The sequence below is a fragment of the Lemur catta genome, chromosome 7 (assembly GCF_020740605.2).
Source record: "Lemur catta isolate mLemCat1 chromosome 7, mLemCat1.pri, whole genome shotgun sequence".
Taxonomy (NCBI): Eukaryota; Metazoa; Chordata; class Mammalia; order Primates; family Lemuridae; genus Lemur; species Lemur catta.
The window spans coordinates 93,450,158-93,474,205 of NC_059134.1; the positions used below are offsets into that span (position 1 = coordinate 93,450,158).

Genomic DNA, 24,048 nt, shown 5'->3' on the forward strand with positions numbered 1-24,048 from the left:
TCCTCTTGGGCGTCCTGAAGGAGGCTGGCCATGGGCAACGGAGGCGGGTAGGACCTGGGGATAGCAAAGCTTAACAGGGACCAAGGGCAAGGGCTGAGCATGTGTGCATGTCCTGGCATGCCGTCCTGCCTGCCCCTGGGGAGGGGCTGGAGGGCAGGCACTGTGGGTGCCAACTGGCAGAGGAGGGAGCCCCCTGCCGCGGGCACACGGCTATGGGTACACAGCTCTTTGAGGGAGGGGCACCTGATCCAACTCTCTCTGCTGCTATTTACCAGAAGCTAAAAATAACCCAAGAGTGACAGGGAGATGGGGCCGATTTGTAATTTAAATAGCAACAGGATAAAGCAAGGAGCTGCAAGAGATCACATTCTGTCCTGAATTAAAAATGCAAAAACCGGGGGCAGAGAGCTGAGTGGGAGCAGGGGGAGGGGACCACTGCCAGAGGAAGCGGAAGCCCAGGGTCCATCCATTTTCCTTCCTTTGGGAAGGGCGAGGCTGGAATTCCTTCCTCCCCTCAGGGCCCTTCCTCCCCCTGGTGAGTCAAAGGCCAGGGAGGGCAGTGCCCCGAGATGGGGCCAGACTCGTCCTGAAGGTCAACGTGTGGGATTGGGATCCCAGGAGAGGGTCTTATCGGACCCCACTTTGGCATAAGGAGTTTGGGATGTGCCCCAGTGGTTCATGTCCCCCAAGCCCTGGCCAGGGGGGCACAGGACACTTGGACATTTCAGAGGGGAGCTGGGAGGGCCAGTTGGGGCAATGGCATTTGAAGAGGTTCTCTGGTGTCCTGCTGAGATGGTGGCTTATGGGCCAGGCATCCGGAAGCCTAGGTTGGAGTCTCATTTTTGCCTTGGTTGGTGCATTCTCAAAGCAGAGTGTTCAGAAAGGCCCCTCAAGTGTCCAGGTCCCAAGGACAAGGGTCAGTGCAGGCTGGGGTAAACCTCTTCCATGACATACAAAGAGGATGGGGAAGGAACTGGGGCTGGACCCTGCTGGGTCCCACTGCACTGGAGCCGGCTCCCAGACTACAGATTCCTGAGGAAGAAAGGCTAATCAGAGTGACGGAGTAGGTGGGGCTTTGAGGGCCACTGGGAAACTAAGCTTCAGAGAAGCTAAGCAATTTGTTAAGGTGGCAGAAGCCAGTAACTGGTAGAGCCAGGATCCAGATGCATATCTGTTCTTCTCCAAAGCCCTTTACGCTGGTCAGGCTTCCAAGGGCCCAGACTTTCATCCTTACGGATCTCTCCTCTGGGCTCTGTGCTAAGGGTGCACATTCCCAGGTGAGGTGCTAGGACAGGTAGTGAGGGGCTAGAAGGTGGTTATGCAGTCAAGGCTATGACCTTGCAGATGGGGGTGGGAGGCTTGGAGGGTGGGAGGCCTGCTGACTGGGCCCTGGGGGGTTGGTGTAATCCAGGCTGGGGGCAGAAACAAGCTCCTTAGAGCAGATCCACCTGGCCCAGAGGAAGGGGAGAGACGCCAAGCCTCTTCTTTCACCTCCAGCCTGAGCACCTGGAAGGTACCAAAGGACAGCTTCCAAGAGAGATGGTGGTTGGAAGGACCACCTTTGACTGCTGAGCTGCCAGCACTGTACCACAGTTCTCTTGCCCTAGGGGTCTCCAGCCCGGTTTCCAGATTTCTTCCTGTTCATGACTTTAATGAGGCCACCCAGAAGGCACCTAATCAAATTTCCATCTGTCACTAGCCAGCAGCACCTGCAGCCCAACTCAAGTACATCTGTCTCCTCTGCGGGGGCAGAGGCCCAGCACCCGGGGAGGGGCCAGCGGTCGGCAGGTAATCTCTGGCCCTGGGTTGCTCCCAAGGGCTTCATCAGGTGCCGGGATCACAGGCCTAGCTGCTGGGAAGGGGCCTAGACTTTACAAACCCTCTGTGTCTCACCACAGCCGCTCCTGCAAACACGAAGCCAGTTTTCCCTTCTGTTCTTAGCTTTCTGAACACCTATATTCAACCCACTTTGACTTCCCCAGGAAGTTACTGGGCACAGACTTGTGTAACCAGCACTGACTGAGGAGCAGCCCAGGGTTCAAGAATTTTGTAAGGAGACAAGACTAATGTGTACAAAAGGTCAAACGATGTGGGAATATCGTTGGGAACAAAAATGAGTGTCAGAGGTGAGTCAGCGGGGGTGGGAGTGCTGAGTCAGAAGCAGTGTTTGACACCTCGTCGGTGTTTATAAAATATTTGTCATATGAGTGAATGAGGGAAAGCCTGGAGATCTCGGAAAAAGATTCACATGAAACTGTCAGATCTAGCAGAGATCTTAGAAATCATCTGGTCCAACCCAGAGAGGGTAATGACTGACCCAGAGTCACACAGCAAGGGCTGGAGGTGAACCAATGGATTCCATGTCTGGAGCGCTTTCTACCTTCCCATATTTGCTGCTTGGGCTGGGGTTCAAAGGGTGGAGATTTTGATTGGCTGTGTATTAAGGGAAGACCAGCAAGGAGAGCAGCACTGGCAGAATGGAATGGCAGTGGTCAGGGCGGCATGTGAAGGGAGTGTGAAAAAAGAGGGAAAGAAGAAAGGTTTATTGAACACCTACTATGAGGCAGGCACCAGCACGACATGAGCTGAGAGAAGAATCTCTGCAGGGAAGGCCAGACAAAGAGGAAAAAAACCCAGAGGAGCCAGAGCATAAGGAGCCTTGAAGGTCAGCCCAAGGAGGCTGGCATGGCGGGTTTTGAGGGCAGAGGATGTCCAGGTCGTGAGTTGAGTGTTTGGTGCCCTGGTACATTTCTTTTCCCCAGATCCCACTTGCTCATCCAGGCCATGGAAAGTAGAACACCTCACCCTCTGGGGCCTCAACGAAGCCCAGAATAATTTTCTTACCCAGATTCCTTTTCCTGTGTGTACCTGGGTGGATTCTGAGGGGTCCCCAGCTCCCCAGTGCTGGCACATGTTGTCCTAGGAACTGCCAAGGGCATCCTCCCCAGCCCTGTGCACCTGTCCCTTCCAGCCTTGTCCTCCCCACCCCATCTGGAAAGCAGAACTGGCACTGGCAGCTTCGAGGCGTATAAGCTGGAGGTGGCCCAGGTCCCACAGTCAGGACCACTGTGCCTCCCAAAGCTTCTAGCCTGCTTGCTTCCCCTCCAGGAACTCCATTTCCTGCTCTCTGCTGCTCCAGGGCTGCCAGAAGCCTCAGATGGAAAACAAACCCAGCCCCATTTCCTCTGTTTAACTGCTCGAGCTACTTGCAGAATGCCTAGGATAGGAGGGCAGGGCCCTGCAACAGCCTCCTTCCAGAACAGGCTGGAGTCTCTGATGGGCCACAGCATTTAGCACGAACCTTGAGGGATTCAGAGATGACGGGCTGGAGGGAGAACTGTTAGGAAAGGGGGCACTTCTGGGGCATCACCTGGCCATGTCCCCAACCTTAGAGGGGCAACAGGATGTCTTATTTAAGGGCACAGACTGCGGGGTTTGATTCTTACTTCCACCACTTACCAGCTGGGTGACCTTGGACTAGTAAGCTTAGCAGCTCCATGCCTTGATTTCCCCATCTGTAAAAGGAGGAAAATAACAAGATCGACCTCCTAGGTTCAGTAAGAGGATTCAATGAGCTACTTTACATATTCAGTTAGGTGTCTGGCACAGAAGTATTCAAGAAATACTAGCTGTTGTTTTTATTGTTCCTGAGTATTAATTTCATTACACAGCATGCAATTATGAAACAAATATTTATTGAAAAACATTACATTCCAGTGATGAGGGAGGCAAAGGTGATTACAGCGCCAGATGGAGCTTTCTAAGGGTCCAAACAGCATCATGTACATCCTATATCTGTAGTTTCTGTAGAGTAAATGTTTATTGAACTGAACTGACACAGTTTCTGTCCTCGAGAAATTCACAGCTTTTCTAGGGTAACAAACACGTATACAACTAAAGAACTAAGTATAGAGCAGTTTGATTAAAGAATGCTTGAGGAAGGTACGATTTCCTCCCCAGAACCCACCCCAAGAGTAAGTATATGCCTTGGTATGTATGCACCAAATCCTCACGATGGCCTTGAACTCCAGCCCAGTCTGGCCTTTGGAAATCTTTCCAGTTCCCACAGCAGCCCCGGGCTCCCTGCTCTCTGGCCAGGCTGGCCTTTTTGCTCTTTTCCAGACACATCAAGCTCCTTCCTCGCCCAGGCCTTTGCTCTTACTGTTCCTTCTGCCTAGAATGCTGTTCTCCCACACAGGCACACAGCTCACTCTCTCCATGCATTCAGGTCCTTTTCAAGTGTCACCTGCCCAGAGGGGACTTCCCCAATCCCCCTACCTAAGTAGCACTCCCATCATCACTGTCTTCCTCATTCTTTTTGGCCTTGCTTGTCTTTATACCATATGTCTGATGTTATATTGTCCATGGATTATGTTTCCTGGATGTCTTCCCTACTAGAATCTAACCCCATGAGGACAGAGCCCTGCTTCCCTGCTCGCTGCTACGCTCTCCAATACAGTGCCTGTGGAACAGACGGTGCTCAATAAGGATTTATTGAATGAATTAATTTGTAAATGCTTTCAGCTCTCATTTAACTCTCATATAATTCCATGAGCTCCATTTTACAGATGAGAACACCCAGGCTCAGAAAAGCCCCCTGACACATGTATTCATTAATGACCTGTTTATAGCCTGCCTTTTCCAAAAATGATTTACATGACTCAGAGGTTTATGACCCAATCCAGGAAACACAGTTGGTAAGTGGCAGAAATGGGACATGAACCCATGTCTTCAGGCTTCATCCTTGACACTCTGTTCATATACATACCACTGTTCCGTGTGCCCAAGCCTGTGTTAGATGGTGTGATGTACACAGAGGTGCCAAGCAGAGAGAGCTATATGTGGGCTGGGCATCCCCAGCCAAGGTACCTGGTGGTTATCACAAAGTGGTAGACCTCAGCCAGGAGCGAGAGGTGAAAATCGGAGAGGCTAAACAGAGAGGAAAACCAGACTGGGGCCAAGGTGTGGATTCCAGCCCAGGCAGGCCTGGTGGCTGCCTGGCAGCCTCTGACTCTTGGGGCTGTCTCCTGACTGTTGGGCTGGGCTTGTCCCTACCTGCCCCTTGCCCTCCCGTGCGGCTCCTCGCCCCAGCCAGCCTCCTGCCCCAGCCAGCGGAAGGCGCCTACGAGCCCCATGGTCCTCTGCTTGGGCAGCCAGCCGGCCTCTAGCAGGGCCCCCTGGGTCAGGAAGTGCCGAAAGAGGAAGAGAGTCGCCGGGCAGGATGAGCGCACTGGGGGCTGGCCACAGTGCGGGGGGAAGCTGCGATGAGGCTTCAGCTCTGGGCCCAGCGGAGGCGCTGGGAACGGAAGAAGGGGAGCGGCCGGGGGCACTGAGGCAGATGTGGCGCTATCGTTCCTGGGACGTGCCACAGATCCCAGCTGAGGCACCCCAGACACAGTAGGTACAAGGGGGTCGCATGGGAGTGGGCGCAGGGACCTCCATCCCTCTCTGAGCCTTATCTGGGGTAGGAGGTAGCAGAAGTGCCGTGACCTATCCGTTATCCAGCAGCTCTGCAGAGGCACAGAGGAGGGCAAAGGAGTCCTTGGCAGGGTGGGAGAAGCACTGATGTTGGGACTGTTGGGGGCAGCGTGGTGGGGGGCTGAGCTTGCAGGAGGCCAGGAGGTGAGGGAGCTAGCAGCGGGGAAATCTGGAGAGAGGAGCTCCCGCAAAGTGTGGTGGTATGGGATGCTGAAGGCTTCTGAACCGGCCGTAAGACTGGACTCAGTGGGCTCTTTAGCTGCCCGTGATCTCTCCCCTCAGAGCTTGGAGTAAGAACCACTGGGAAACTTCCCCAAAGGGACTCATGCACTGCAGGAGGCCAGTGTCTGGCCTACTTGGTGATTTCTCTGCCCTTCTCCTGGCCACCCTGGCACCATTGCTGTCTGGAGGGCTGGGCCCCATCTCCAGGCCTGCAGGAAACTTGAAGGAAGCTGGGAGAAGGCTATGGGCCTCTGGGTGCTGGCTGTTTCCCCAAAATCACCGTCTGGCCCACAGGTCACAGCCCCCAGCATTGGCTATCTGTGGCTGGCCACAGCTGGAAAATGGGCTGCCAGAACTCCAGAGGACAGGGTAAAAGTGAAGGTGACCCAGGATGTGGCTTTGCAGAGAAGAGTACAAACAAAACCAGTGGGCAGTTGGTGTTCACCAAGGGGCAGGGTTTGGGGAAGAGAAAGACCACACTGTCCAGCTTCTTGGCTTCCTTTTGCCATCCCCACTGGGGCAATCAGAGACTGCCCAAGCATGCGTGATAGCTGTGCCCCCACAGGCAACTGCTCTGATTCCAATTGCTCTCACTTGTGAAGAGGGACAACTGCTGCTGCCTTTGGAGGCGTGTCCCTATGTATGCAAGAGGTGTATTTCTGGATAAGAGTATGTGTGTATATGAGAAGGATGGGTTAACCTGTAACCATTGTCCTGGGGGGGTATTTGTACACGGAAAGATGTGTATGTTCTCTTGGGGGGTGTGTTTAAGAATGAATGTGGTAGTCCATACCTGTTGTGCTTATGTGTGTGTGTTTATGAGTATGTAAGAAGTGTGCAGCTGATTCCTGTAGTATGAGATCTATAGGTTCCATTGACTATTGTGTTGGGAAAATGCGATGTGTTAGGAGTAGGTGAGAGGGTTGGAAACAATCGCGAATAGCTGCGGAAGGATGAATTTGTACGAGAAACGAAACGTGTGAGTTCTTTGTTGGTGTGTGAGGGTCATTAAGTGACTTTGGACACCGAATGTGACAGGCTGGGCGGGAAGTGTTAGTTTGAATAACGCGTGAGCATAATTGTGTGTGAGGGGTGTGTTTGTTCTGTGTCCATGGGGAGCACTGTGTGACTCTTGCTCCCGTGGGTGTGATTTGGGAGAGCCCAGGGGGTAAGGGTGGAGATTGTGAGCTGCTGTGAGTAGGCGGCACACGGTGTGGGCGAGCGGAGTACGTTGTGTGTGGATGTGGGAGGGGAGGTGGGGACGGCCGTCCTCGCGGTTGTACTCGTGAGCGTGTAGGTTGTTTGGTGGGGGAGGGCTAGGGGAGGGAACGACCGTGTGTCTGGGTGCGCGCAGTGCAAGCGTGTCAGACTGGGAGCTTCAGTCGGATCCAGGCAGACCGGCCGCTGGGCTGGGAGGCGGGGCCTCATTTGCCCCGCCCCTCTAGGCTCCGCCCGCGGGCCCCCTCGGCGGGCTGCGGCGCAGCCAACGACCGGCAGAGGGCGCCCCGGGCCCGGTGCCGCCGCGCGGCCGAGGGGGCGTGCTCGGCGGCGGGCAGGCAGCGGCCCGGCCAGCTATGCGGGGTCCTGCGGCCGCGGCTGGCGGCACTTCCTGGAGCGGCGGCGACAGCCGCTTCCCCGGCACCTGGGCGTGGGGCGCGGGGGCGCGCGGCGCGGGGCGGGCGGAGCGAGCGCGCGCCATGGCCGCGGCGGGCGGCGCGGAGCGGGCGTGCTGAGCCCCGGCCGCCTGCCCGGCATGGGCGTCTCCCGCGGGCCCGCCGCCGGCCGGGGCTAGGGCCGGATGGAGCCGCGGGACGGCAGCCCCGAGGCCCGGAGCAGCGACTCCGAGTCGGCCTCCGCCTCGTCCAGCGGCTCCGAGCGCGACGCCGGTCCCGAGCCGGACAAGGCTCCGCGGCGCCTCAGCAAGCGGCGCTTCCCAGGGCTGCGGCTCTTCGGGCACAGGTGAGCGGGGCGGCGGCGGGACGGGCACCGCGCCTGGCTCTGGGGGACATGCCTCGTAACGGGCGGTTCGGGCCACCTCGGTACTGACATCGAGTGGAAGTCTACTCCTGGCACTGGCGATACGGGCTGTCTTGGCGGTGGCACCGCTTGAGGGTCATTCCCCTCCACCTGGGTACTGGCGGTGCCGGTCACCTGGGCACTGGCACCCAGTGGGGGTCATTCCCTGGCACCAGCAGTTTAGCGAACCTCCCCTGTAGTACGGTGACAGGGTCAGCTCCCAACCCTCCAGCAAGGAGACAGAATTACCCCAACCACCTGGCACCAGCAGGTAGGGTCCACATTATTGGTCACCCACCTCTTGGCATTGATAGGACAGGGTCACTATGAGCCTCCTGGGACCTGTGAGGTGGGGGTCATGCTGCCCTTTGGGCTTCCGTGGGACCCGGTTGCCTACTGCCACTGCATGGCATCTGCGGAACGGGGCCCCGCTGGTACTGTCACGACACATGGCTTGTCAACAAGCACTGGCCACTGATTTAATTGCTCAGCATTTTAAGCCCCTCCTTGGGCTTGGGAGTGCCTGACCATCTGCTCTACCTTGTTCTTAATTAGCAGGGAGACCCCAGCCTCTACCTCTGCTAGGCAGTCAGCATCTCTCCCCCTACCCACTTCTGGTCCTTGCTGGGAAAGGGATGGGGTGGGCTGTAGTCTGGAATCTGTGCTGTCTGTTCAAGCTCCATCTCGCCCCCTCCCCCAGAACTTCAAATGTCACCATCTTGTGCCTGTGACAGAGCTTTGACCAGGACTCTAGTGAGGAACTGGGGGGAGGGTGTGGAAAGATTGAGTGCTGGCGGTTCATGGCATGTGTTCTGGTCTTGGCTGTGAGCCGCTGCCTGTCCTTGCAGCCTTGGTGTAAGGTAAGGGACGGTGTGGCCCCAGGAGTACCCACTTGGCTCCTTGAGCTTTTTGCTGACTGACCCCTTCCCCTCTCTGATGGCCGAGGAGTTTGCAGCCAATCAGCCAAGGACCCAGAGCCACCTCAGACTGGACTCTGACCACTTGGAGTCTGCCCAAGGCCTCCTCACTTTTCTGCAGCTGCCCGGGCTTCATGGCATTCGGCCTCCCCTGAGCTTTGCCCTGCCCCTTCCCGGGGCAGACTTTACCCACCGATAACATGAGCGGTCTTCTCCTGTTGTGCGGGTTGGCATACCTTTGTTGCTGACCTATGCCCTCTGCCTGCCTTACCCTCGCCAGGGCCCTGCTCTTTGCACCTGTACTGTCGCTGAGCCCACACTGCGATGTGGATCCTTACACTGGCAGATGGAGCTCCGTGGGCTCTTGTGAAGCCACGCAGGCTTCAATGTCATATAAAACTGGGCAGGGAACGAAGCTTCCAGTACCTCTGTTTTGTCACCCACAGCCCTGCAAGATGGAGCAGTTTACACCCAGCTCTGCAGGATGTAGCCTCCAGTGTTCACAGGCTCTGCAGGGGGAGGGAGGGGCTCCGCCAGAGGCTTCCTGTTGCTGCCCACAGGGCACCAAAGTGTCAGGCGCTTCTGACCTGTGGCTCTGCCCCTCTGAAGGGCACAGGTTTGTGCATATAGGGATGAGCCTTAGGCACCTTCAGGAGGATGAACAAGAAACAAGAGAACCAACAGGTACCTTTGTGTAATTCTCTAAAATAAGCAGGACAGGTGTAATTTCTCTATTTTTATAGATGAGAGAAGCACATGGTCAGAGAAAGGAGTGATTTGCCCAGAGTCACCTAACAAGTTAGAGGCAGAGATAGGGTCCAAATTCAAGTTGGTCTGATGCCAAAATCCACATCCCTTTCTCTGTGCCAGGGTCCCAAACAACATCACAGTGGCCTAGAGAGCTTTGAGAAATACAGATTCCTAGATCTTACCTTGGGCATGTCTGACTCATCAGGTCTGGAGGTGGGGCCTGGGCATTGTTTAGGGCTTCCCAGGTGATTCTGATGTGCTACCAAGTTTGAGCAGCACGGTATGTCATCACCCTGGAGAGTGTAAATGCTCTGATGGGATGCCCAGTGAGAAGAAAATCAAAGTGCTCCTCTGGAAGCACGTAAGGAGTATCTCCTGTTCTGGAGCATTGTGCTGGGGGCAGTGGGGCCTTCAGAAATGAATACACTCAGGGAACCCAGTAGAGTGGAGGAGAGGACGGGGGTGGGGGGGTAGGAAGGCTTTCCCCTGACAGGCCTGGGAGCCCAGAGAACCGGTGCCAGTTGGGGCTGGCCTCCCTCCCCTTGACTTGATTGGGGATGGGGGAGGCAGAAGTTTGGAACAGTGCACCTGCTTAGAGCTCTGACCCCTTCAGTGCTGCTTGGCTGGTCCTGCTACCTTTGTTTGCTGGTTGTCAGCCTCAGGTAAAAGTCCTCAATGCCCCAGCTGAAATCAACCCTCCATCTTTTCCCAGGCTCCACGCCTGTTCTTAAGCCAGCTCCTGCTTCTCCTGGGACGTCCACCCTCTGCATTTCCCCGTCCTGCTGCCCCCACCCACAAACACACCTCAAGCATTGGGGCTGAGTCAGGGCCTGACAGGTGAATAGCCAGTGCCTAGAAGGGGGGATCAAGGCTGCTGAAGCTGTGTCGAGAATTCTGCATTCAGATCCTGGCTCACTGAGAGAGTTGCATGGACAATTAGCAGTGTCTGCTGTGGGCTTGGCAGGGCGTTGGGATGGCATATGGGCCACATGTTTGCCATCCCTGGGCCAGTTGGGTAGAGCAGTCTCTGAATAGCAGTCTCTGTGGCATCTTCCTTAAAGCTCATCTCTGCCCCCAACAACTGGCGTCATGCTCTTGGAATCTGGGGAGCAGTCTGCCATCTCCCTTTTCTTTTCTTTTTTTTTTTTTTTTTAGCTTAGTGAGACATAAATCTGAGCCACGATCCTCCCCAGCATGTGAATTCCTCCCACCCCCAACTCCGTCCCACCTCACTTCTTGCTGGGAGCAGCCAGTCCCCTCCCTGAGGAGGAGAAGGAAGAGGAGGTATAGGCCCTGCTCCAATCCCAGGGTATCCGGTTCTGAGCCAGGAGGGTGGGTGGGACCTTCGCATTCAGATTCTGTTGACCTAAGGGTTGGGCCAGCAGAAGTGGGAGGGAAGTTGACTCTGTCTCCTCCTCCAGGACCCACATGGAGGGAGGACTCACTTCTCTGGCCTGGTCCCAGCAGCCTGATCCTGGCAGGTCACACAGCTTGCGGATTAGCTGGTTTTGCACCCCAGGGGCATCAGAAATTACCTGGCAGCTTGCACATGTAGACATACGGAGCCTTGGCCTTCAGAGCCCCTGGGAACCTGCACGTCTGGGCTGTCATCCCCTGCCCTTCGTTGAGCTCAAAGTCACAAGCTCCCAGAGGGCAGGGACGCACCTGTGGAACAGGAGTGAGACAATAGGTCCCATTTAGAGGCGATGCCGAATGGCCCCAGTGAACGAGGCCTTGAAGTCAAGGCTGCAAAGGGTGCCCGGCAGAAGCAGCCCCTGTTTGGGTTGGTTTTGCAATGAGTGGGGAGGGACGGGTTGAGGGACGCCTCTCACTCAGGGGTGAGAACCCCTGTCTGTGGCGCCGGGATGTCTGGGAGCAAGAGGAAGCTTCTTTGAGTGTTTGGTCTCGCCCAGGCTAATGCTGGGAGCTGCCCAGGTGGCGGTGGGAGGCAGGTACAAGCCAGAGTCCTTGGATTCCAGCCAGTTTGGGAAAGAAAAATGGGCCTTAGTGGCTGAGCTGTGTTCATCTTGCCCTGTTTGTGCACCACACAAGGTCAGGTGTCAGAGCTGTGGACCAAGGCTGGGATTCTCCCTCCACTGCCACACACCATCAGGGGAGGGCATGGGCAATTCTTGCCATTTTGTCTCCATGCCATACTCCAAAAAGGTCAAATCCAGGATGTGGAACAGCCCAGGATTCTCAGTTGGCACAAGAGAGCATAAGAGTTGGTGTCCTCTCAGGCAAGGACAAGGATGGACCAAGTGACCCCCAGTCAGAGGAAGCCTTGACCCTGGGCCGCTGGGGAGAGTGACAGAAACAGCCTACTGTCCTGGGCTTCCTGGAAGTCTCCCCAGAACTCACAGTGACCTCACCACGCAGAGGAGGAGGGGGTGGGCAGGTTGGCCCTGAGGCTTAGCCTGTACTGGTCCCTCGGAGAAGCAATGGTCTGGGTCCCTTCCACCCACACGAAGGCAAGAGAGAGTTGGGAGGTCCAGGCGCTGACCCTGGAGCCTGCCCCGCAGTGTCGCAGGAGCGACACAAGGGGGCGACAGCTGCCGTTGTGGGAGGAGAAGATTCTCCTTCCGGCCAGTCCACTTACACCAGAGACCCGTATGGGTGGACCAAAGACACCTCCCTCTGGTGAGCTACCTGATACTCTGGCTGCCAGAGTGGAGCCAATCAGAATGCGGCAGAAGGCAGGCTGGGTGTGTGCCTCCTTGTCACCTGGCCCCACCCCTCCCCATGGTCCCTGAAGATGAAGGTGCAGGCAGCCAGGTTGCCTTGCCTCAGCCGAGGTCTCACAGCTAGCTAGGGATTGTCTGGGACTGCAGCGCCGGTGTTCTCCCTCCCAGGCCATGCTCATTTGGGCCACATCACGGGACCCCAAGCCTCCCCTGCTTTCCTGAGAAATCCTCATCTGGCACCTTCCAGTCTGCCCCCACCTCACCTCCTCCCAGCTGCTACACCTGCATCCTGGCTCCCCTTGTTCCTGGAGCACCTCTGGATGGTGCCAAGCACTCATTCCTTGCTCTTGGCCACCTTCTCTGTGTGCCATGTGGGGGCTCGCACCCCTGTGGTTCTCAGCACAGGGCCTACCTGGCACTCAGGTCACAGGTGGGAAAGAGTAGGCCAGAGCAGTGGCCAAATGCTCTTGAAGAGCTGTCATTCTGCCATCTTTCCTCTTTGCCCCCTTCCTCAGCTGAGACACCAGAGACATGGTTAGGTTGTGAGAGCAGCTTTGAATGAGACCAAGGACTCTGTGGCCCAGGAGGGAGAGGACTAGGAAATGAGCCTGCCCTCACCTGCATCCAGGTGAGCGATGTTCCAGCTCATCTTTCTCTCGTGATAAACAGTTGCCAGAAGCTTGTAAATCCATCAATTTCATGTAATCTTGACAACAACTTTGTAGTTAGTTTTATTCCCATTTTACAGATGTGGAAACCAAGGCTCAGAAAAGTCAGGGGCCTGTCCCTGGATCATCCAGCTCACCCTGGAGCCCAACCCAAGGGTTTTTCCTGACACCAGGCTGCCCTACTTATTAGCACTCTTTTCTTCTATTCTTTTATTTTCCGTCCCTAAACTGGCAGGGCCTAAGAAGGGCATCGAGTTCTCCGTGGGGTTCTCCATGGGGTTTAGTGAAAGCTTCTTGCCTCCTGTGTGAGTGCCGTGAGACCCATGAGGTGTTCTGCTCCTGGACTCCAAGGGAGAATGGCCACCAGGATCCATAGCAGGGAGCAGGTTGTCCTGCGGCTCCCGGGGCTGGGTCCAGAGTGGAGGGGCAGGTCTGTGACCTTCTGTCTTGCTTCAAAGGTGCAGAAAGCCCAAGGGAAATGTTCAAAGGAGCCCCTAATGTCACCCAGGGGTCCGTGGGTGGCCTGAGGGCAGAGGGAGAGCCTCGTTTGTGCTTGGCACTGGCCCCCTCTGCTCTCATGCCCTCCCCCTTCCTGGCAGAGCGCCAGCCCAGAGCTCCCACGTGGAGGCCTCCCCCTGCCAGGGCTGAGGCCCATCACAGCACACACCAAAATAGCTGTCTGGGAGCCGGGGCCTGCACCACCCACGCCCCTCAGCATCTCGCGGGTTAACAGCTTGCCTGTCTCTCCACCCCCCCTTCCCCAGCTTGCTGACATTTTGCAGAGAGAGGCGGGGGCGGTTATGAAAGGGGGCAAGCTGGTTCTTGCTCCCCAGCCCACACGGACACCCCATTGACACAACCTGCCGCCACCCGCCCACCTCTGGAAGGCGTCCCTTGTGGGGAGACCTTCCTTCTGGCCCCGAAGGGGTAGCCTGCCTGTTATGGGGGCGGCATAGGGAATCGACGCTGAAACTATCCATGGAAGACCCAGGGCAACCCGAGGGAGCTGGTCTCCCTCTAGGAGTATTTTTTAAATTATTTTGAGATCTTTTTAAAAGCATTAAATATTTTGCAATTTAAAAAGCATACAGAATACCCACCACGGAGCTTGGTCACATCTTATCATTACCCCACGTTTGCTTTAGATGGAGGTGGAGGCCCCCATGTCATTTTCCCCAGAGGAAACCACAATCCTGATTTTGGCGTTTGTTCTTGTGCCTGTTTTTAAAATGTTCCTCTGTAGGTATGCATCCCTAGAGACGTACAGGGCAGTCTTGTATGATTTTACCTTGGTTTAAATGACATAGCGGACATATCATTCTGAATTTAGGTTTCTCCTTCAACATTGTTTTAGAGATTTAACCATCTTAACCATGAACTCTAGTGAATCCATTTTAACCATTCTTTTTTTTTGTAACAGCAGCTTATTTGCCCCGTGTCCCCGTTGGTGGACATTTAGGTGGTTTGCAGTTTTTCACCATTTCAAGCAATGCTGTGTGTTCTGTCCGCCAGCACTTGGTCACAGGGTGTGTATATCTTTAGCTAGTTAGATGTTGCCAAATTGTGCTCCAAAGTGGTTGTCCTAATTTTTAGGCCTCTGGAGTTTTTTTTTTTTCTTTCTTTAAACTTTTGGTAAACTGAAGAATTGGTTACCGTGAAAAAATACTTTGTCCTTCAAGCCTGGGACAATCCCATGAGATTGTTGGTGGGTGTTAGCCCCATTTATCAGATGAAGAAATTGAGGTTCAAATAGGTTAAATGGCTTAGCTTGAGGTCATGTAGCTGGTGAGACACAGACCCCCTCTGGACCTTTGAGTCCAAATCCACAGTAAAGACGTTTGTCCCTATGTAGGATGCTTGGGGGGCTGGGTGGGGCGCTGGGATCTGATAGCTGATTCCTAGAAGGTCTCTTAGGGGATTGGGGCGGGGAGTTAAATTTTAAATGAGAGCATAAGGGAGAAATGCTTCTCCTGGCAGATGGGGAATGGGAGTCGCTGCAGACACAGGAGAAGTCAAGGAGAGAGGACAGTCACCAGAGAAGAGTGGGGGCTGGGGGGGGCATGTAACAAAAGGGCCCCTGCGGAGACTCAGAGGGAGACATCAGCATTCCCATCAGGGATGGGTTTCATTGTTGCCTCTGACACACAAGAGCTCAGCCCTGGCCGCAGCTTGTCCACCCAGTGCTAGCAGGAAGGCCTCAAGGGCTGCGCCTGCCTGGAGCCCCTGCTGTTGGCTTGATCCCTCCGGCTAAGCTTGGGCCTTTGGCTTTTCCCTCCATTCACTCTTCAAACCACGCCCGGCACTTCCAGCCCCTGGGGATGCAATTAGGAGCCAGTGAGGTCCCAGGGCTCACAGTATGGTGGGGAATATTGACTTGTAAACCAGTGCTGGTGGCCCAGAGTAACCAGGAGGGGCCTGAGCGTGGCAGCAGCTAACCCTCCTGGGAGAGCCAGCGTCTGAGCCAACTCTTAAAAGATGAGAGGAGAATGATGAGGGAGAATTCATTCCGCAGAAGAGGGGATGGTGTTCCAGGTAGAGAGAGACTAACAGGTGCCAAGTGCAGAGGCATGAAAAGGGACCCTCGGTGTTTTGTTTGACAGAAGCATCTAAAGGTAGGGTGAGAGGGTGAGAGCATGGACTGTAGCGTGCACTGCGGGGTTTGCACCCCAGCTCTGCCACAGATTAGCTGATGAGCTCAGGCAAGTTACTTAACCTTGGCATGCCTCAGTTTCCTCATCTGTAATATGAGGATACAGGGAATGGGGGGACAATAATACCAACTATTCTCATGAGGACTAATAGCTTAATATTTGTAAAACAACTAGAACCGTGTCTGGTGGAGTGAGTTAAGTATTCGTCAAATAAAATGGAAAAAATATGAAAGACAGGAAGGGGACCAGGAAGCCTGTCGGCTTCTAGACCCCTGTCTTTGCATTTGCTCAGCTGGCAGTGGAAGGTCAGTAAAGGGTGAGTGGGTGCCGGAGGATGAATTCTGGTGGCAGCAGGAGGATGGTTTGGCAGGGAGGCGCCAAAGGAATGGTCGTTCATCCCCACAGCAGCTCTCCAAGGCCTAGCTGGGGCCAGGCCCTGAGACACAAAGGAAGGGACTCAGCATGTCTCAGCAAGGAGCTCTGAGTTGGGGTCCTAGCCCTGTCCCAAGCATCTGAGACAGCCCCTCCTTCCCCCTCCTTGTCCCCTACCCTCACCTTGTGACTTGATATTACCAAATCCTGCTGTCCAGGTTTCATAAGGAAAGCCCTGGAGAATGTGGAGTGGGTGGTGGCACCCAGCCCAGAAAGGGGCCTCCAACTGTCACTCTTGGGATCCTCTGGAGAGAAGAGGAAAGTAGCCATCAAAACCAAGGCTGTTGCCATCCCCTGTACCCAAAAAGAGAAGTGGCCTAGGCCAGCTGGGACCTTGTAGTCAGCCTTTGGGTGCAGTATTGAAGGTGGAAGAAGCCCTTCTCTTGAGGCTCTGGCCCCTGCCCCACGGAATTCCCTGTTCCTTCCTCCTGAGCTGATCAGTGGTAAACACTGGACTCACTGCCAGGTACTATGCTGGGCGTGCCCAGCTGCACTTGACCTGGCCCTCAGTCCCCCTGGAGCTTATGTTCTCGTGGAGGAACAAGACACATGGACTCGGAAGAAGCAGTCCCAGGGGTCCAGTGCCAGAGGGGTCAGATGGGCAGGGTGGAGCTCTCAGTGGGAGTGATGTGCTGTTGGCTGGTGCAGCTGCGGGCAGGTGGGATTTTGTTGCCAGGTGGAGAGGGAGGCCAGTATCATGGGCAGAAGGCATGCCAGGTGCAGGGGCACAGCAGTGAGCTGGGCACAGCCAGAATGGGGGACAGAGAATAGGTTGGCTTGGTTAGAACCAAGGGTTTGTGTCACAGCATGGGAAGCTGAGTTAGCACCACGCTGCAGGAGCCACTTCTGCCAGGCTGGAGGATTTAGAATACACTCTGAATCCGTGGGTCTCCAAGTATGGTCCTAGGGATGCCCTAGCCCATTTCAGGGAGTTGGTGAGGTCAAAACTATTTTCATCCTTATATTTTCAGAGCTGCCCTAGTTCATGTGTGGATGGTGCAAAAGCCCTGGTGGGTGGAACTGCTGGAACCTCAACATGAATCAAGGTGGCAGCCCTAGCATTGTGTTCCTTCCCCCTACTTACGTTTTCTTTTAAAGTAGCAAAAATTATTAATTTTATAAAGTCTAGACCCTTGAATATATGTCTTCTTTAATATTTTGTGTGAAGAAATGTGAAACATACCGAAGGCACTTTTGCTGCAAACTGAATTGTGATGAGGGAAGCTCTTGTGATGGAGTTGCAGGCTGTACCAGTTGCTTTTTTTAAAAACACCATTTTTACCTGAACACCTGACAAACTAGTCAGACTTGGGTATTGGGCATTTTGTCAAAAATGAATGAAGTGAGCCTGTGACTTCAAAAACAGTATCAATATCCGTTGCCAATGATAAAATTTGAGCTTTTGAACGAAAATGAGAATTTTTAAAACCTTTTATCCACCTTTTAGAGCCTGACAGCTTCCCTGGACTTAAAAACTTTTCTTATGAAATCAGTAATGATGTTAGCAAGTGTGATTTTTGATATTGTATAATGAAATGTATCAACATTTGGCAGATCTGCGTAATTTAGTAAACCAATATTTTCCAGTGTCCGATACTTGATGTTACAAAATTCAAAGTGCAAGACAGACCAGTGAAAGGTTCATTGATGTTTCAGTTGCCACATTGCAACTAACTGTTAAGAAACTACCACTTGTCCTGTCCTGGTGTAGTAGCATAGAAGAATATCTATAATTACCTGAAAAGGCTGTTAAGATAGTTCTTACTTTTATAACTACATGTCAGTGTGAGACAGAATTTTCCTCATATACTTCAACCACAACGGCCTGTGGGCACAGACTGAATACAGGGGTAGATGCGAGAATCCAGCCTTCTTCTATTAAGCCAGACATTAAAGAGATTTGCAAAAATGTAAAAACGATGCTACTCTTTTTGTTAATTTCTTTTGTTTTAGAAAATATGGTTTATTTTTTTATAAAAGTATGTGATTTATGTTAACATGTGATAGGTTTAAAGTATAATGAGGTCTGGTCATCAGGAAGTTTGACAGCTGCCACTCTAGACCCCAGGGAGCCATGGCAGGACTGTGAGCTGGGGGTGGCATTCCAGGCAGGGTGTCTGTACCACGGGGTGGCCTCTCCTGGGCTTTCTTGAGCTTGGCAGGGCCATGGCAGCTCTGAAAGGCCCCCTTGGCAGGGCTAGAAGACCCAGTGTCTGGAGTCCCAGCTCAGCCAATTCTGGGTCGTGGACAGTCACAAGCTTCCGCAAGCCTCAGGTGCCCTGTCCGTTCAGTGGGGATGGTAATGCCTGCCGCAGAGGGGAACTACCAGCCTCCTGTCTATAATACTGGTGGAAAGTGCTTTCTAAGTTGTTAAACACTCCACAGATATTTATTTTTGTGGTTTTGTCTGGAGCTGGTGTGCTTAGCTGCCTCCGACCCCAGAAAACCTGTCCCATGGGTGTGAGACGGCATTTGGTGGCCAGCCCCGACTTCTCCCTCCTTAGACCTTGCCCCCAAGCCGAGGCATGGGCTGGGCTGTACCGGGCCAGGTGGAGGGGAGGCTATTGGGCTGTCGCTTAGCCTGGCTCTGGGGCCTTTGGGAAGAGGAGCCAGGAGACACCGCTCACGCCCTATGCTTGCCCGCCCACCAGCTGCCTGCCTGCCTGCCTGCCTGCCGTGGGGCAGGAGCCGCCTCTGGGAGAGGAAGTGCAGCCGGTTACCAATCGGGTTATTTTCATAACGGCTGTCTCAGGATGGGGGAGGAGGGTGGCGAGGGGGAGGGGGCAGAGCAGCAGCCACTGCAGCTCACGCTCCAAACTAGGACTTGCTCAGCAGAGGCCGGCAGCCTGGAGCTGGAGCCGTAGCCTGGCCCACGGGGACCCCAGCTCCCACCTGCGCCCTGCCTTCCAGATCAGGTCAAAATGGGGTTCCCCCAGCCCCTCCTTGCCCTTTGCTTCCCCTCCCATGTCTTTGTGGGTGGGTCTGGGGAGGGGTGGGCCAGGGTGGGCCCAGGCACTGCCATCCCTCAGTGAGGGTCTCTCGCTCTGCCAGGCCCCAGAAGCTGACGGAAAAGGGAAAGGTAGGGGTTGAGCTCCTGCTCGCGCCAGGGCGGACCCTGTTAAGGTCGGTGTTAATTGGGCAGGCCACCTTCTTTGTCGACCAGCCTGGCCCACCTGTTCCCATGTACATTTTTGTTCGCTTGTTTTGATTTTGACCGGCTCCCCAGAGTGAGTCGAGGCCAGGGAGATCAGCACCTGCCTCCCCAGCCCCAGGCTGGTCTGGCATGTGCCAGCCTTCTTCCCGATTCCCGACCTCCTCCCTCCCAAGGGGACTGTGGGAGCAGAGGTGGCTTCTGGCCGGCAGCCCATGGGGAGGCAGCTCCAGGCCCTTGCTGTGTGCTGCTGCAGGTGGGGTCACCATGCACCCTGCCCAGCCTTCAGTGAGCGGGGTGTGTGCAGGGGCCTGCCCACAGCATGGAATAAGCACTCTGGCTGAACCCCATGGGTGGCCCGTGAGAGCACCTCTGAGGGCAGAGAGTCCCTGGGGGCCAAGCCTGGTACCAGCAGCAGAGGGCATTCCATAGAGCACGAGCAGACACCCAGGTGGCACCAGCAGCTGGCTCTGTTCCTCATGTGGTGGCCACATTGGGCACTCCTGCTTCCCTTTCTGGGTTCCCACCCCTGCTGTGGACAGACAAAGCCAAAGAGGTGGCACTATCACATGCCTTATGGATGTGGGCACTGTTGTGCCCCTGCTCTCTGCCAGGTATTGTCAGGTACCCCACCTTCATCATCGCATCAGAAGCTCCCTTACATATTCTTTTGAGCTAGGTGTTATGATTCCCACTTTGCAGATGAGACAGTCGAGTCTCACAGGTTAGTGGAGGAGCCCAGGGTAGCCATGGCAGATGCGGGATTCCAAAGCCCTTGAACTAGCACAGGGTGTGAGCTGGCCTGGGCTGGGACGCTAGGAGGCCTGTCTGCTCTTGCCAGTAGCTGATGAAGCAGCAGCCCCCCCCCCCCTCCCCAGCCATAGTCACTGTCCCTCAGGGGTGTGTGGCCAGACACCAGCGTGCCTGTCTCCTAGCATCCTTTGGCCTCCCACAGGCCCAGCCCTTGCCAGGCCCCGGTAGCCACCTGGAGGTTGATGGGGGCCCATGAGTCCTTTCCCATCCCGTCCTCCTGGGGTGTGACAGGCTCCCCACCAGGAGGCCAAGGGGCAGCTGTTTTGCTGTGCTCTTGGTGTCAGAGCCCTGTGGGGCCTCCTCCAGTGACCTTTACATGTACTGTGTGGCGAGTTGGAGGTGACAGCGTGCGGTGAGAAGACGCCGCTGTGCAGAGCTGCGCTATGGGCGAGGCCTCAGGCCCAGGCTTGGCTTCTACAAGGCCCAGGAGCAGCCCCGGCAGCAACAGGAAGTCAGGAGTCAGGCACTTGCTGACCAGAGGACAGAGGTTTCTATGGAGACCAGAGGAACAGGAAACATGGGGCCAAGGGGGAGGGACACTGGGAGCACAGAGGCCTGAGTGCCTGACATAAATGTCATAAAATCATAAAATGTCAAATTACCCAGTCTGACAGCCTCCTTGCACACATAAGGAAACTGAGGCCCGTGAGGAGAGGGCTTTGCATGTGGTCATGCGGCACTGGCCTGGCCTGGCCTGCCTTCCTCTGTGCTGGCAGGGACTGCATGCACGTCAGGCAGCTGAGGAGACTCCTGGACAGATGTGGACATGGGGCTGGTGCTGCGGGAGCACCTGTGAGTGGCCCCCATGTTGCCGGGGTGCCCTCGCCCTGTTGTCAGTGTGTGTCTGGGGCAGCAGGCAGGGCCCAGCCCTTACCACCACCCACAGAGTGCAGCAGCACCTCCCCCACGCTCACTGTGGCCTTTTGTTTTCTGGGTGACACTAGCATCAGGCGGTGTGTCCGGGTGACTAATCTCCTCCAGGCCAGGCAGCTGTCACAGGGCGGCCTGACCAGACAGGCGGGGAAAGCGGACACCGTGGTGGCAGCGGGCAGCCAGGCCTTCCAGCTCCTCTCTCCCAGGTACAGAGCAGACCTCTAGTCAGGCAGACCCGGGTTGAGGTCCCAGCGCTGCCAGCGACTGGCCATGTGGCTGTGGGCATGTTACTGCGCCTCTTGGAGCCTCCGTTTCCTCCTCTGTAATGGAGCGGCTGGTCCTGCCTGCTCGGGTTGTGATAGGGATCAACGCGCTTAGCCCAGCGCCGGTCACATAGCAGGGCTTCAGTACACGGGATTGTTGTACTATGGTTCCCTTCCCACCCTGTCCCGGCCTTGAGGCCCAAGAGGAAATACCACATGCCCTACCCTGCCTCTGAGGTGCAGGCTTTGCCATCAGGTGGACTTGGGTTCCAACATTGGCCCTGTATGGACTTGCTTGGACTTTATTTGTGTCACCTCTCTGCATCCCTGTTTCCTCGTCAGGAATGTAGGGTAAGCCAGTACCTACTCCTTGGGGTTGCTGGGGTTTATAAAATGTGCCTGACATGTGGTAGGCTCAGTAAAAGCCGTGATGACACTGATCCTAGGAGGAAGCCAAGTGCTCTCTACGTGCCTGCTCTCCTACCCTGGAGCTCCCCTCCTCCCCAGTTGGTCTGGTTTGAGTGGGGCGCCTTTTGGAGTCATGAGACCACTGCCCCAACCTTCCTGTCATCTGCAGCAGCTGGAGACTCTTAACAGGCAGAGACCCATAATGGGGCCGCCTCAAACTCTGCTTCCCCAGGCATGGCTGCCTGCCCTAAGCACTGGTCACCGACACACAGAGGCTGCAGGCCGTCCACCTCACTCTCAGCACCCCTGCACCCGGCCTGAAGTTGCCTGCTCCAGGCCCGCAGGGCAGGAGCAAATCAAAGAGCAGGGTGGGAGGAAGGAGAAGGTGCTGGACATGCGGCCCTGACCTGACTCCTAGAGCTACCATTTCGGCCTTAATCCTCCCTCACACCCACAGTTTCCCAGGGCACCACTCATCATGCCTAACTTCTGCCATGCCTTCAGCAGGCCAAAGTAATTCTCCTGCCAGCCCCAGGCAGCACTGTCCCATGGCTGTGGCTCGAACCTTGGTAGCTGCCAGGGGCTAGGATGCATCCCTCTATCAGCCTCTCCCCAGGCTCAGGGGCCAGGGCCCAGGAGAGCCCCTGATGTGGGACACAGGCGGCTCTCAGCACCTGGGGTGTTGCCACCCCGAACCATACCTGGCCTCCTGCCCTTCCCCCACCGTTAGGAGAGGTGAGGGCACAGGAGCCCGATGCCGGCGGCCTGTGAAGAAGGGAGGGGCAGGGAGGAGATAAGCTGATGAAGGGAGCAGGTCCAAGATGTCCCTTGCAGCAAGGACAGTGCCCACGGCTCCTGCCTTCTGCAGGAGGGAGCTCTGGGTAGCTCAGTGTTTGGAATTGTGAGCGTTGGGGCCCGTAGCATCAGGAACCAGGATGGTGTGCAGGTCATAGGCTCCCCCGACGGCAGAGCGGGAGGGGTTTCCAGGCATCACCCAGCACTTCACACGTAGGGTGTCCATACTCTGCCCCTTCAGAAAGGTGAGACAGAGTGGTCGAGTACCAGAAAGTTCCTGCCATCAGCCCTTCACACGTACAGATGCTCACACACCCAGAATCCAGAGGCTTTTCTTGTGGCTTAAGCTCTCGTCGCATCCGCCTGAGTAAACCAAGACTGGCACTGCCCCCTCCCTGCCGAGCCAGCGGCTCTCCGGTTCTTTGAGGCCTGGTTTCCCCAGGGCCTTCGACCTTTGAACCAGACGTCAGACCCTCTGCGTTTCTGGGCGCCACCCTCGGCCTGAGCAAGGCTGGGGGCTGAGAGAGTATGAGGGTCTTGTCAGGACCGAGTTCCTTTGCAGAGAACCTCGTTTTGTCAACATAGCTTGGTTTGTGCCGTGTCCCAGGAGGGGAAACCTGACCTGCCCGATGTGGGTGGCAAAACAAAGGCCCAATGAGAGGGAAAACCTTGCCCCAGGCCCCACAGTCCATCTAGGCAGACTTTGCCTCCCAGTTTCCCTTTTCTTTCTTTTCCATCAGCTTCTGGCAAGGGAGGCGAAGTCCTTCAGGCCCAGGGCTTTGTGGATTATGGTGCCTGGGCAGGGGAAGGTGGGGTGGGCAGCCTGAAGCACCCTCCTCCCTAGGACTCCTGGGACAGCCTGGGGTGCGACTGGGGAGAACGTCAGTGTTCCAACAGCTGGCACCCGAAAGCACCCCGTTCGCGGAGGTCAGAGGCCACAGCTGCCCCCTCCCTACTTCACAAGTGTCGCTTCTCTGCTCGTGGGTGTGGGTGCAGCATGGGCCAGCTGCTGATGCTCCAGGTCTCTGCCCAACAGCCGCGTGCCTGCCCCTGCCATGGAGACCTTCTTTAGGAGACACTTCCAGCGGAAGGCACCAGGCCCCGGAGAGGGGAAGCGGCGGCCCAGTGGCGTGGGGCTGCCCACAGGCAAGGCCCGGCGCCGCTCCCCGGCCGGGCTGGCCTCCGCCTCGCTGGCGCAGCGGCGCCGCTCCAGTGCGCAGCTGCAGGGCTGCCTCCTGAGCTGCGGGGTGGCGGCCCGGGGTTCTCGCCGCCGGCGCTCCAGCACCGTGCCGCCTGCCTGCAACCCCCACTTCATTGTAAAGGAGGTGCCCACCTCACAACTGGCCACTGTGGAGGCCCAGCTTCCGGGTGCGCCCCTGCTGTTGGCCAGGCTGGCAGGCATGGAGGAAGAGGAGGGCGTCCAGGAGGAGGATGTGGCAGTTGGCACATCAAGTGCCACCCAGCCAGGCACCACGACACCAGGGCCACCCCTACACCGGGGTGCCTGGCCACTGCTGCCCATGCCCCGTTGCCTGCGCCGAGGCTCCTCCCACCTGCTCCCCGCGGACGCGGTATATGACCACGCTATCTGGGGCCTACATGGCTACTATCGGCGCCTCAGCCAGCGTCGACCCTCAGGCCAGCAACCTGTCCCCGGGGGCCGAAGAGCCTCAGGCACCCCGGCTGGGCCCGTGATGCCTGCCCGTGTGCGTCCGCTGTCCCGCAGGCGCCAGGTAGCCCTGCGGCGCAAGTCAGCCGGCCCCCAGACCTGGAGCGCCCTCCTCGCGTAGGTATAGCGGCGACCAGCAGGGCGAGTGGTGTGGCCCCCGAGGGGTCTGGCACGGGCAGGGGCCCTGAAGCTCTGTGTGGCCCAAGGGTACCCCACTTAGGAACAGCTCTGGGCAGTGCCCTGAAGTCAGCACGCCCT

General features: G+C 56.2%; 1 protein-coding gene across 13 annotated transcripts in view; it reads left to right on the forward strand.

The window, feature by feature from the left end:
* Nucleotides 1–24,048, forward strand: part of DGKZ (diacylglycerol kinase zeta) — a 40,789-nt gene that overhangs the window by 4,189 nt on the left and 12,552 nt on the right. For 2 of the 13 annotated variants that reach the window (XM_045557927.1, XM_045557928.1), the window contains exon 1: nt 7,302–7,659. The exons of 1 other annotated variant lie outside the window; for it this stretch is intronic. In XM_045557927.1, the coding sequence (XP_045413883.1) occupies nt 7,499–7,659 (161 nt within the window). In that variant the 5' untranslated portion in view covers nt 7,302–7,498. Of the gene's footprint in view, nt 1–5,107; nt 5,398–7,301; nt 7,660–19,994; nt 23,908–24,048 lie in introns of those variants that run through there. 10 more of the 13 variants (XM_045557921.1, XM_045557929.1, XM_045557923.1 and 7 more) reach the window with 10 other exon arrangements.